The sequence below is a fragment of the Oryctolagus cuniculus genome, chromosome 2 (genome assembly GCF_964237555.1).
Source record: "Oryctolagus cuniculus chromosome 2, mOryCun1.1, whole genome shotgun sequence".
NCBI lineage: Eukaryota > Metazoa > Chordata > Mammalia > Lagomorpha > Leporidae > Oryctolagus > Oryctolagus cuniculus.
Genome location: NC_091433.1, coordinates 138,701,538 through 138,715,940, shown reverse-complemented (window position 1 = coordinate 138,715,940; position 14,403 = coordinate 138,701,538). Strand labels below are relative to the sequence as shown.

Here is a 14,403-nt window from a genome sequence, read left to right as displayed (position 1 = left end):
GGCACGGGGCCAGCAACAGGTTAAGCCCCTCATTTGCTACCTGCTGGTTCAAGTCCTGGCTGCTCTGCTTGATTCAGCTCCCTGCTAATGCTCCTGGGAAGGCAACAGAGGCTGGAGTTCTGGACTCTTGGCTTCAGCCTGCCAAAACCTAGATGGAGCATCTCTCTTATCTCTTCGCCTTTCCAATAAATAAAATAAAATAAACAAACCTTAATATAAATGAGTAGGTAAAACTTGATACCAAGGCATTAAAGCCTACTTATAATTATAAAAAACTAATTCTGAAAGTAGCCCAGTTATATAGAATTAATTAGCTATTAGATCAGTGATTACAGCATGAACAGAAATGAATGCTGAGATCTACTAACCAGAAGTGGCTAAAGTGGGCGACAGCACAGGATGATGCACTGGATGAGGGACTTCACAGTCAGAATCAAGTCCATCTTAAAACTCTCAATTAGTGGATGGATTTTCACTGGTACCCTCCCTCAGTCTGCACCAGAGGGCTCATGGCTCATGAGATGTCCAAAGGGAAAAGTGGAGTGGCAGTACTTAAATGTTAGAAGTAATTATATATTTACTTTATTGTTATTTATTCCAGCCCTGCTTTACTATAAGACTGTTATATTTGTGAAGTAAGGAATTACAGCTTCCAGAGGACACAACGGTAAAAGACTCCTAGTTCTCAATCTCTGCCCTTCACGTTTTACTTCATGACCTTAACATTTTAGATGAAGGAAATCAAATTCTCTGGACAAATTAAATAACATTTAAATATGAACCCTACCTTGAGAAAAGAGTTAAGCTGTATGGATTATCTTTCTTGAAGGCACATTTAAGAGACCAAAATACAACTTTTTCTCCTGCTTAGCCAGAATACTGACATTCTCTTAACACAACTGAGTTACAAAAGTGTTCTTCTAGGCACTGGCAAAATGACAGAACTAATATCCAAAATGCTTGAAGAGAAATTACCTAATGATTTAAACTGCCCAAGTTTTTAAAAACTTGAATTTGATAGAAAATGAACCAGGTTTTTCCTGGCTGCTCAGAGGAAATTTAGGCACTTTGGGAAGAAAATTAAATTTTTATGGTCACCAAGGCACTACTTAAATAGCCTCATACGCAACTTGCAAAGACCTAGCTCTCTCGCAGGACTGAACTTAGAAAAGTCTTCAATTATTGAACCACAAACACGTTTCTTTATTAATAAGTAAGAGATGCTTTCCAAAGGGAACCACGGACTTTAAAGCATGACATTAAATTCAAGCCCCTCAGCTTCTTCAGAACAGCACTTCTGGAGTGCAGGGTGGTCTGTCAGGTCTTCACTTCTGGTTGCCTATTCTCAGTTATGCAAAAATGAACTCAGAGACAAATTCAAATGTCTATTTTGAAAAGTATTTACTTAGTTTGAATAAATTAATTGCAAATAAAAATTAAGCTACAATATATAGCCTGAACAGAAAAGACTAGAACAAATACAACACAGGACTTGATTTCCTGGCACTAGTCACAAAGCATGTGACCACCTAGATAACTTCAAAATCAATTATACTTCTTGGAAAAGGGGGTAACAGCAGTTATTGATACATCACAACTAATAAACTTATAATACAAGTTTCCTGACATGCATTTCCTGAGTGAACCCAATGATCATTTTTAAAAACAAGGAAAATTTAACAGTTGAAGTAAAATAAAATAGTTCATGGCTTCTAACAACAAGTTTTGTTTTGTTTTTTAAACCAAAAGAAAATTCAGAACAGTGTTGTAACAGGATAAATTAAAGCTGTTGCTACCACATACAAAAATTTGCTACAGTCAATTAAGTATTATACAACTTTTAAAACTAAAGGAAAACAAATTAAAAGATTAAAAAAAATGACTAAAAGTATATTGATTTCTACAAGTGTCAAAAAAGAATCTGATGTAGTGCAACTGTCTACTTTTCTTGTGGTACATTTAAAAAAAAGGGGGGCAGGAGAGGCAGGGGAAAGATTCTTTCTCTTGCTTCTGAAAGCAAAGAACTTACTGTAATTAGAGCCTAAACAGACCATGCAAGTGTGTCCCTCCATTCTGATGCCACTGGTGCTCATGTGCCAACCAGAGTCCCTTGAGTCACACTGTGGCAGCTCTCCTTAGGATTCAAGCCTACAGTTAAGGCTGGTCTGCTAGGTTAAAAAAAAAAAAAACACAGGGGCACTATTGTCATCCAACCCTTTGTATCGCTAGAATTTCTAATCCCTAGATAAGGCCAAATACAGAATAATTAATTAATTGAGCATTTCTTTTTCTAAACGCAAATCAAGTCACTCTTCTATCTTGTTAATTTATGCTTTTTCTCAAGGGAGTGATTTTTTCTAGAAACAGTGAACAGATGAACCACAGTTTATATCCAAAAAATAAACTTGCCAAATGTTGCTGATACTAAAAACGGATTAGTTATTGTGGGAGAAAAATAGATAATCTAGATTAAATTGCATATTCAAAGGAGCATATAAAATGTTTCTTAGCATTAAGTTTCTGTTATAGTACTACACTTGAGAGAAACATTAAGGAAAAAAAATCTTTCCTGATTATCTTCAATGTGGTTAAAAACAAACATCTCTTACACAATGGTGATTAATATGAATCTGGTTTTACAAAGTATTCTAATTTACCAAATTTCATATTTAGATGGGGATGGGGAGAGAGGTTCTCTTGTCCTTCTTCCTAACTCTGCAAATCCTTCAGCTACGTGCTCACTAAGCTACCATTCACACCAAAGGTGTGACACCATCATTACCATGCTACTCTATCAAGAACATTCTAAGACATTTTCTATAATAAAGATAAATATAAAAAAGTTAATATACATGTTGCTGTATTTTACAATGTTTGCAACAAACTGTAAACTAACATAGTTTGAACCAACAGTACCCTCAGTTATACAAAACAACTTTCAACACTGAGGATGGGTGATTCAAAAACACTAACAAAGGCATCAAGTTAGACTATGTCTTTTTCTCCTCAAAATATATTTTCAAAACTCAGGATTCAGAAGTCTGGTACTTTCAAAAATTCCTTTGCTGAGTTTCCCAGATTTTTGCTCAAAATTGCTACTATTATAAATGTTTTAAAAAATTCTTCATCTTAATGCAAATGACCAGAGCAGAGAAACTGACATGGACAACAGGTTGGAAAACCCAACTCACTTAGCTTATAAATTTATAATATAGTCCTGGAGGACAACTGGCTGTTAGTCTAGAGGTCCTTGGAAAATAAGTCTGATGTAGCCTTGTTCACCAGCCAACTGATGTGCGCAAAAAGGACAGGCTGCATGAAAAGTGTGAGTACCATGAGGAAGCGGGATCTGGGACCAATAGGCAGTTGTCTTTTCTGAACATACATGCCCACATGGGCTAAACGCATGGGTTGGAGGGCCGGCGTCCACATAAAATCCAGCTTCACATCCAAGCCACAGAGGGACATAGGGACCAACAGACCTACACATAGGACATTCACGATCTTTTCCGTCACGTTCTTCTTTGTTTCCCCAGTTATGATAGCCATGCACATGGCCGCAGTTTAGATACACCCATGGTTGCTTTTCATCCACCACATCTTTTCTCTTCATACTAGGAAATGCTAGTGTGTTGAACCCTACAGGGCACTGAGGTCGTGCTGCATTGATTTCCTGCCTTAAAGCTTCTAAATGCTTCACTGTAGGAGTGTGGGAAAGGCCCTCTGCAGTGCGCCACAGCAACGTTGCCCCACAGAGGTCAATTAAGGAGCCATCTTGTAACTGATTGGTTTCAACTTCCACCTGGGGGAGACAAGAAATTAAAAAATACAGTTTGTAATTTATAATTAATAAAACACAATCTTTATATGTAATTAAAACACAATTTGTAATTTATAATTAATAAATTAACTTCATTTTAGATTTTTATGTAAAAGTTTTGGTCTTAGCACTCCTTTTTCAGGAAAGGAGATTTTGTAGGATCATCATTGACTATTCAAGGAATGCTGATGGCAATCATTAAAAATGTAGATTTGAAAATAAGTTGTAAAATTGAACAATAATGTATTTCTTTTTAGCTTTGGAATAAAGACAATTTATGATTAAAATATCCGGTTAATCAGTAAGTCCAATATTTTTAATTAGGTAAATATGGTCAAAAATATATAAACAGAAGTAGAACGGTCAGAGAGCTGTTCAGTTTAGGAAAGCTTAGGTTTTAAAAATGTCATCATATTGTATGATAGAATAAACTTTAGTAGAGTTTCCTAAGTGAGACATTACGGTATTATCCCCTAGTAAAGTATTTGGTCGTCAGTGTTTGACAGACTTGGTGCTCTGTGTCAGAAACATGAGGGTACTTCAAAGGTTCACGGAAAATAGAACTAAAAGAAAAAATTTATTTTGGTGCTAAAAAATTTTGGAATGCATAGTTTTTCCATAATACTTCTTTACCATGAACTTCTTGAAGACCCCTTGTATGCATGGGTTTTAAAAGTTTTTCTAACAAAATAAATTTATCTTTTTTTTTTTTAAGGTTTTATTTATTTGAGAGGCAGAGTTAGAGAGAGAGAGAGAGAGAGAGAGAGAGAGAGGGAAAGACAGAGAGAAAGGTCTTCCTCTGGTTCACGTCCACTGGTTCACTCCCCAAATGGGCGCAAAGGTCAGAGCTGAGCCCAACTGAAGCCAGGAGCCAGGAGTTTCCTCCAGGTCTCCAACGTGGGTACAGGGGCCCAAGCACTTGGGCCATCTTCCACTGCTTTCCCAGGCCAGAAGCAGAGAGCTGGATCAGAAGAAGAGCAGCCAGGACACGAACCTGCACCCATATGGGATGCTGGTGCTGCAGGCAGAGGCTTAGCTTACCACACCACAGTGCCAGCCCCCAATATAAACTTATCTTTTAATTCTACTTTTCTATGAACTTTTGGAAGCGTCCTCGTAGATTTAAGAGTTTTCAGAATATATATAATACATTCAGTCCAACTTAACCTAAGTGTTTAATGTAGCCAATAAGAAGCTATAATTCAGTATGTACCATTTTTCCTCTCTGCTGAGCTGATCTGGTTTCACGCAGGCTAAACACATTTCCACATACTGATATTTCTCTCCATATTCCAGGCTTGGAGTCTTCTGTGAATCCATTGCGTGGATGCATCACAAGAACGCCATTAGTGGTCAAGCCATCCATCTGCCCATCTGATGTCTTCCATTTGGCAGCCTTCTCCTAGAGAAACAAGTAGTGAGCTTCCATTCATTTGTAATTTGAAAATAGAAATGTGTATAAAAGAATGCATCATTTAGGAAAGAAGCTTTTTACCCCAAGAAAGATGTTTTTTGATGAATCAAATCCTGCAGCATAAATCCGTGCCGTAAAAGGGGGATTCCGTTCACATATGATCCTACAGGCAAATCTTGATATAGTGCTTTGTACTGACTGTGTATCAGAATTACTCTGACTTCCAGGAACTGTGTCAGTTACCACAAAATCAATGGGACTTTCAGTAGATCGACCAATCTAAGGAAAAAAGAAACATCTATAAATCTATTCAAAGAACTCAGTGGAAAATTCATTCAAGAAAGGCACCATAAGGTGAAAACATTAAACTTTTGAAATTTCTAAAGCTCAAACTTACCATACTTAACTTTTGGGGCATCCAAATTAATCTTGAAAACTAATTTGTCAAAGTCTCTGATGTAGTAATCACTTAGAGCACAGAATAAAGTGGGGATTTATAACAGAATATATGAAACCCCCAGGGCATGAAGTATTCAGTGTGGCTGAGACTTCTGGATAGCTGTAGACTAACTCTTTCATATGAAAACATGTCTACCATGTGCTATTCTACTTTCTTTAACAGAATCTAGTGAACATGTAAGCCAAGTTTTTTAAGGTTCTCCAGCACATTATAACTACCATGCATAATAAGCTGAAATGCAGTGATATCTTCATGTGCTATAAAGGGTGTACAAGATCACAGATCCTTACATTAAGGGTTTGCGTAACCTTGTTTTGAGGTTGTACGCAGACATCATAGACTGTCTCATTTCTCTTTTGATAGATTGTCAGCTAGCATTTCTAGCTTTTGGTCATCCTTATTTCCAGCAACAAATCTCTTCTCCAACCAGCTACTCTTCATCTGCCATGGGTTGAGAAGTGAAATCAGCACATTTCAGAGAATAGTATTTCAAAAGGTTTCTGTGAGAACCTAAGGGATTCTCCAGGGAGTACAGAAAAGGAATTTCAGTGTGTGAACTTTGTGGCATTTACCTTATCCCTAGATGTTTTAAATTTTTTTTTTACCAGTTCTTGGCCATTTTTCAGCGAGACAGTGTTCTCAGATAAGAGTGTGAGATGCGGGCTGGTGCTGTGGCAAAGCAAGTTAAGCCACTGTCTTAAGTGCTGGTATCCCATATGGGCACTGGTTTGAGTCCCAGCCATTCCACTTCCAATCCAGCTCCCTGCTAATGTGCCTGGGAAGATAACTGAAGTGCTTGGCCCCTGCACCCATGTAGGACACCTGGAAGAAGCTCCTGGCTCCTGGCTTCAGCCTGACCCAACCCTGGTCATTGCAGCCATTTGGGGACTGAACCAGCAGGTGGAAGATATCTCTTTCTGTGTGTGTGTGCGTGTGTGTATAACTCTGACTTTCAAATAAATAAATAAGTAAATCTTAAAAAAAAATCTTCAGAGGTAGTCATTAGTAAATAAATTTCATTTTGTAAGTTAAAAAAAGGAAATCACTAGAAGAGACAACAAAAGTTGACAACTGCTCAGGGTATTATAAACATTTAGAAATTGCTGGTTCATTAACGTATTTATTATAAAGCTATATCATCAAATTGATATATATTTGCTATAAAGTTATATCATCAAATTGAAAAATGTGGGTACTGAGAAAAAAAGAATGACCCTTTAGAGAGATGATGACTCTTGAAAGTCAACCTTTGCAAGCTCAGATTCACAAGAATACTTTCAGATAAAACACTTTCATCTTTCTGGCCGATCATCAATTATAAAGTCTTTAAACTTTGGTTGGATAGTTTTGGGATACAAATGGTTAATAAATGTGAGGGTGGGCGGGCTTGCGGCTCACTTGGCTAATCTTCCACCTGTGGCATCGGTACCCCGGGTTCTAGTCTGGTTGGGGTGCCAGATTCTGTCACGTTTGCTCTTCTTCCAGTCCAGCTCTGTGCTGTGGCCTGGGAAGGCAGTGAAGGATGGCCCAAGTGCTTGGGCCCTGCACCCACATGGGAGACTGGGAGGAAGCACCTGGCTCCTGGCTTCGGATTGGCGCAGCGCCGGCCATAGTGGCCATTTGGGGAGTGACCCAACGGAAGGAAGACCTTCCTCTCTCTCTCTCTCTAACTCTACCTGTCAAAAAAAAAAAAAAAAAAAAAAAAAAAAAAGTGAGGGTGGATGTCACTTTTATTTTTAGGAAAATGATATCCACATAAAATGGCCTTAGGCCTTTGAAACTAAAAATATTCTCCAAAATAAAAAGATGTAGGCCAAGGTCTGGACTGAGGATTAATATTCAGAATCAAGCAGAAGCAGCACTTATTTGGGAAGAGAGGTTGTTCCAGAGAGTTGCCATTTGATCTGGGTCTTGCAGAAGATTTAAGATATCAAAGCATTACTTATATTGACAAGACAGAAGGAAGAAATCTTATATAAGAAATATCTATAAAAAGAAAAACACTTACATGAGTGAGATCAGATACCAAAATGACTAGATGTTAAGAAAGACTTTAGTTAAGTCTTTTTTTTTTTTTAAAAAGATTGTATTTATTTATTTGAAAGTCAGAGTTACACAGAGAGAGGAGAGGCAGAGAGAGAAGGGTCTTCCATCCAGTGGTTCACTCTCCAATTGGCTGCAACGGCTGGAGCTGCGCCGATGCGAAGCCAGGAGCCAGGAGCCTTCATGCGGGTGCAGGGGCCCAGGATTTGGGCCATCTTCTACTGCTTTCCCAGGCCATAGCAGAGAGCTGGATAGGAAGTGGAGCAGCCAGGTCTCAAGCCGGTGCCCACATGGGATGCTGGAGTTTCAGGCTAGGGCATTAACCTGCTGCACCACAGTGGCCGGCACCAGTTAAGTCTTTCTCTAATTGCTACTGCTAGCTTTATTTAGTTAATTTTTTTTTTTTTAATTATTTTAAAAGGCAGAGTTACAGAGAGAGAAAGAACTTCCATCCACTGGTTCACTCCCCATACGGCTGTTAACAGCCAGCACTGGGCCAGGCTGAAGCTTCTCCCAGGTCTCCCACATGCACAGCAGGGGCCCAGGCACTTGGGCCATTTTCCACTGCTTTTCCCAGGCCACTAGCAGGGAGCTGGATTGGAAGTAGAACAGCTAGGACCAAGTTTTTGGTAAAAGTAGGGATGATATAAACAAATACTCATATTTTAATAACTGTAGAGACAGTATTCTACAAGAAATTCAGTATAGCACTGAAAGGGTTGGGGAAGGAAGACTTCAAAGAGATATTTTGCTACTGATTAAAATTAAATATACAGGGGCTAGTGTCAAGGCATAGCAGGTAAAGTCACCACCCATGATGCCAGCATCCCATATGGGCACCGATTTGAGTCCTGGCTGCTCCACTTTCAATCTAGCTCCCTGTTAACGGCTCAAGAAAAGCAGCAGAATATGGCTCAGGCACTAGGGCTCCAAGCCACCCATAAGAGAGACTGGGACGAAGCTCCTGGCTCCTGGATTTGGCTTGGTTCAGCTCTGGCTGTCACAGCCACTGTGGAAGTCAACCAGTAGACAGAAGAACTTTCTGTAACTGTTTCAAAGAAATAAATCCTGGCTGGCGCCGTGGCTCACTTGGCTAATCCTCTGCCTGCGGCCCCGGCACCCCAGGTTCTAGTCCTGGTTGGGGCACCGGGTACAAGTCCCAGTTGCTTCTCTTCCAGTCCAGCTCTTTGCTGTGGCCCGGGAGGGCAGTGGAGGATGGCCCAAGTGCTTGGGTTCCTGTACCCACATGGGAGACCGGGAGGAAGCACTCGGCTCCTGGCTTCGGGTTAGCGCAGCGCCGGCCGTGGTGGCCATTAGGGGAGTGAACCAACAGAAGGAAGACCTTTCTCTCTCTGTCTCTCTCATTGTCTATAACTCTCTCTCTGTCTCTCCCTCTCTCTCACTGTCTAACTCTGCCTGTCAAAATAAATAAATAAATAAATAAATAAAACAAAGAAATCCTTAAAAAGCAAATAAATAAAATGAATATATCTCCAGGCCATTTTACCTTTATTTAAATTTGTGGAAAAAAAAAAAAAAAAAAAAGGAAGTGTCATTGGGTGCTAGTTTTAAGAGCAACAATGTCAGGCAACTATATCCCACTTACATTTGTTTTTAAAAAGCCCAAGGTGTTAGAATACTCAATGTTAAGCGAGAAGATATAAAGAAATTTGTTTATAAGTTTAAAAAAAAAATCAGCACTGGATTGCTACAAGGGATGGGGTGGAGGGAGAAATCAAAGCTGCCTGTACTTTCTGTTGCCTGTACAGGAAGGTGGGAGGTAGTGGACAAGAGGTCACTTATGTGTGCAGAATAGTTCTTGATTACTTTTCTCTCTCTCTTTTTTTTTTTTTTCTGATAATAATAGCTAACATTTGCCAAGAGCTTTCCAGGTACCTGGCCCAGCTCTGAGTATGTAACACACAAACTTATTTATTCCTAACACCTGGGAGGGAGTTTCTATTACCAGCACTTTATAGAGGAGGAAATAGACACAGAGCAGCCAAGTAACGTATACCAGAAATTCTAATCCCAACGCTTGACTCTTACTGTTATGCTGAATTCAACATATGAGGTTTTCAATATGCCTGAAGGACTTTAAAAAGCTCATGAAAAATGAAATTAAAAGGTAAAGTTTATTTTGATGCAAAAAAAACCTGAAATCAGTGCATTGCTTTTTTATACATTTTCCATGAACTTTCTGAAGACCCGTCATATATATGAAATACATTATTAAGCTATGATGATCCTTAATCTGATCATAGGAAAAGTTACAGACAATAGACTTTTAACTGTTCTGTTTTTTAAGAAAAAAAAGTTGAAAATGTTGTAATACCTGAAACATATCAGTGTTGCTGTCATGAGTATATTCAACCACCACTGTCTGGGCCCGAGATAAAGTATAGGATATACTGTGCTGGTCCTTGTTGCTTATTGCCTAGGAGAAAAACGTTAGTAACAAAAATTAGTAGGCAGGTCAATCAAATCAGTACAAAAAGTAAATCACATATATGACACATTTATGCATTTACCCCCTGAAACTTGAGAGAGGTTAATAACTATTGAAAAGCCTTAGCTGTGACAGTGACTTCTCAGGTAAGAACATACTTTTAAATAAAATCAAAAACTTATACAATCTGGGTCTCTCCTACAATTATTTTAAATTTTAAAGAAATCAAAACCAAATTCTGGGACAGGGTTGTGGTGCAGTGGTGTAGTGTGTACTGCCCCTTGAGACAACCAGCATTTCATATGGGCACTGGTTTGTGTCCTGGCTGCCCCACTTCCAAACCAGCTCCCTGCTAATGGCCTGGGAAAAGCAGTGGAAGATGGCCCAAGTGCTTGGTCCTCTGACACCCACGTAAGAGATCTGGAAGAAGCCCCTAGCTTTGGCCTGGCTTCACCCTGGCCACTTGGTGAGAGAAACCAGTGGACAGAAGACCCCTCTCTCTATAATTATGACCTTCAAATATATAAATAAATATTTAAGAAAAAACCCCTTGTAGAAAGTGAAAACAATACTCAGTACTAATCTGATGAGAAAATACAGAATCTTGAAAGAATCTTTTTTTTTAAGGATTTATTTATTTATTTGAAAGTCAGAGTTACACAGAGAGAGGAGAGGCAGAGAGAAAGAGAGCGAGAAAGAAAGAGAAGAAAAAGAGAGAGAGGAGAACCATCCATCCCCAATTGGCTGCAACGGCTGGAGCTGCACTGATCCAAAGCCAGGAGCCAGGAGCTTCTTCCGGGTATCCCATGCAGGTGCAAAGGCCCACGGATTTGGGCCATCTTCTACTACTTTTCCAGGGCATAGTAGAGAGCTGGATCAGAAGTGGAGCAGTTGGGTCTCGAACGGGTGCCCATATGGGATACCGTTGCTCCAGGCCAGGGTGTTAACCCGCTGCACCAAAGCGCTGGCCCCAAAAGAATTTTATTTCCATTAAAAATTCTTCACTTAAAATTTTTATTTGAGAGGTAGAGAGACAGATTCCTATCTGTTGGCTCACTCACCAAATGCCTGGCGCTGGACTAGGTTGATGCCAGGAATGGGGAACTCAACATAGATCACCTACATAGGTGGCAAAAACTCAAGTATTTGAACCATCATCCCCTTCTCTAGGGGTCTACAGTAACAGGAAGCTAGAATCAAAAGCCAAAGTTGGGTACCGACCACTGGTACTGTGACATGGGATTTGTTTCTTAACCACTAGGTTAAATGTCCAACCCAAGAATCTTATTTTTAAAGTCACTCAGAGTTAAAAAGTTAACCAGTAAGCTGACTTAACTGGCTGTCTATCCATTTTGTGACTCTACAGATGCAAAAAAATTCATAGAATGATTAAAATTACCAAAGGAAAGAGATGTAACACTCATGCACGTATTTGACTTATCTCAAACTAAAAACGTTGCTAAAAAGAACTTTTCAGTTTTGTTTTCAGGAGTGTTGTATGTACATGAATTGGAGAAAATATCAAAGGGAGGAAAAACCTAGTCATGTACAAAGGATGTGGAAACGGCTGCATGAGAGGAAAACAGACATAAAGAAACGGAGAGTGATTACACACAGCAAAGAAGCTAAACTATAAAATGTTCTTTAATTAGAAGTTTATCATTTGTAGCTAAACTGTAAGAATTTAAAGCTTTAAAACAATAACTTTAATTAAAACCATCAAATTTTGAAGTATATAAACAGAATAAACAAGTACCTGGATATTAACTATCCAGTTTTATCAAAGCTTAACAAATATCACTTTTAATTTTGATTTTTTTCAAGAAATTAAACTGTATTTGCAACTGTATTTGCCTATGTATTCCTACCTATCTGCCCATTCTCCAATACAGATCATTTACATGCATACTGCTAATACTTTTTAGTGCACATTTATGTATTCATAAACATTACATACTAATTTCACAGGTTTTAAAACCTAAATTAAACTCACCATTAAGCAACCGGCTTTCAACCAAAAATTGCTTGAATTCTTAACAGCTTGAAAGATTTAAAAACACTAGCTTTATGTGCCTTAAGATTATAATTTTTGTCTTTTTTTTAACAATTTATTTATTTCAAAGGCAGATAGACAGAGAGACAAAGAGAAAGGTCTTTCATCTGCTGGTTCACTCTCCAAATGGCCACAACAGCCAGGGTTCAGTCAGACTGGAGCCAGGAGCCAGGCGCTTCTTCCAGGTCTCCCATTTTGAGTACAGCAACCCAAAAACTTGAGCTGCTTCCCCAGGTACATTAGCAGGGAGCTGGACTGAAAGTGGAGCAGCAAGGACACAAACTGGCACCCATACAGGATGCTGGCGTCCCAGGCGCTGGTTTTACCCATTAAACCACAACACCAGCCCCAAACCCACTCTTAGACTGGGAATAAGAACTATGTCAAGTTAAATCTGAGTCTCACTGGATTGGAAGGCAGTTTTAATCACTCACTCCAGATGACTTCCAGACTAAACATTTATCCTCCTCATGAACTTAATATATTCTGTGAAAATTTAGAGGAAGTAATCAGTCTTTGATCTTCAAGATTCTTTTGCCAAGTAAGAATGAAAAGGAGGTAACAATGAAAACATGACAGGTATGACAGTGTAAAAATAGGAAGAAAAATCCAGAAAAGACTATTACAGAGGTATGGAATATAAATATGTTCCCCAACAACGGTTCTCAACCAGAAGAAGTTACTAGTTGTCCAAGGGGAATCTGAAAATATGTAAAAGCATGTTTTGGCCATCACAATGAAGAATTGGTAGACCCAAAATGCCAAGAGCACTCTTGTAGGGAAGTACTCTAAGAAGCTCCTCAATTGGATCAATAAGGCATTTACTTCCACTGCCTACTTAATATAAAATCCTATCTCTGCAAAGAAGCAAAATCAAACAGTCCCTTTTCTACACACACTAGCTCCCAAATAGTAATAGTGGATTTAAGGACTTAAGGACTCAAGGCTTAAAGACTCTGTTATACACATTAACTGGATATACACAATGTTACGGCAGGAATTTAGACTACTTGTTAAGACGCCTGTGTCTCACATCAGTGTCCGGTTCAATATCTAGCTCTGGCTTCTGACTTCTGATCCTGGAAGGCAGTGGTAATGTTTCAAATAATTGGGTTCCTCCTGGAGGCTGTTACTGGCTGTGGACTTGGGCACTGGGGTAGCCCTGGCCATTGTTCGCATTTGGGGAGTGAACCTGTGAACCTCCAGAGAGCTCTGTCTCCCTCTCTAATAAACTTTAAAAAGAAACAAAAAGCAAAAAACAAGATCAAAAATCCAACTAAACTTCAGGGATTGGAGCTGTGACCTAAAACAGAGCAACATAATGCTGATTCTACTGTCTTTGGTTTATTTAACTTAACCAAGATAGACCTCAGATGGTATGATACTAATGTATATCCTAGAGTTACTTAACTAAAGTTACTTCCAAAAGTCAAAGAATTCTTGGTAATTTTTCTTATTTGTTCACCACAGTATCAAATTAAGTCTGTGTTATAAAATTGTAAGGAAAGGAATTCACAAGAAATGTAAATATCTAAAATCCTCCCTACTTTTCTATCACTTTAGGAAAAGCCAAATGATGATGCTGATTCTGGAGATTTGGTAGGGGGGAAAAAGGGGGCTAAAAGCACTAAGTAAAGCCAGGAGTTGAGAAATTACAGTTTAGATGCAGTTGAGTAGTTGTTTTCATAGCTTTGATTCAATCTAACATTAGTGAGGTCTTTGACAAGGCACCATGCTAAAAGCTAGGGCAGTGTCATAAAACAACTTCAAAATAAAAACAAGAACATCCAGAGAGACATAGATAAAAATCCTTAGTTAAAAAACTACTTCATTCAAACATGCTTCTGAAACCTAAATATACATAATATACACCTCATTCCTCAACCAGGCGTGACCCCTCTTGTAGAGAAGTGGGAACTCCTTGTTTTGCAGGGTACACAACTGCACAATTCTAAATACTACTATATCAAGCCCTGGCCCTACCCCACCTCTTTTAACAATCTCCACCCACTAATTCTGGTTTGCCAGAATTTAAAAAAAAGTCAGATTCCCCTTCCATATGGTGGCCTCCAAGTACCATGTCTCCCAAGTCTCTTCTCCAATCCAAACAAAAGGAAATGTTTGAAACAAAAATGTGAGCGAATACAAGAGAATATAAACAACA

General features: G+C 38.9%; 1 protein-coding gene across 4 annotated transcripts in view; it reads right to left on the bottom strand.

Annotated features, from left to right (window-relative positions):
- Positions 1 to 1,384: 1,384 nt before the first annotated feature.
- PELI1 (pellino E3 ubiquitin protein ligase 1) overlaps positions 1,385 to 14,403 on the bottom strand; it is a 70,736-nt gene continuing 57,717 nt past the window's right edge. For all 4 annotated transcript variants that reach the window (XM_017340733.3, XM_017340734.3, XM_002709842.5 and 1 more), the window contains 4 exons: positions 10,073 to 10,174; positions 5,316 to 5,513; positions 5,034 to 5,222; positions 1,385 to 3,802 (listed from right to left, as the gene is read on the bottom strand). In XM_017340733.3, coding sequence (XP_017196222.1) covers positions 3,236 to 3,802; positions 5,034 to 5,222; positions 5,316 to 5,513; positions 10,073 to 10,174 — 1,056 coding nt within the window. In that variant the 3' untranslated portion in view covers positions 1,385 to 3,235. The remainder of the gene's footprint in view (positions 3,803 to 5,033; positions 5,223 to 5,315; positions 5,514 to 10,072; positions 10,175 to 14,403) is intronic.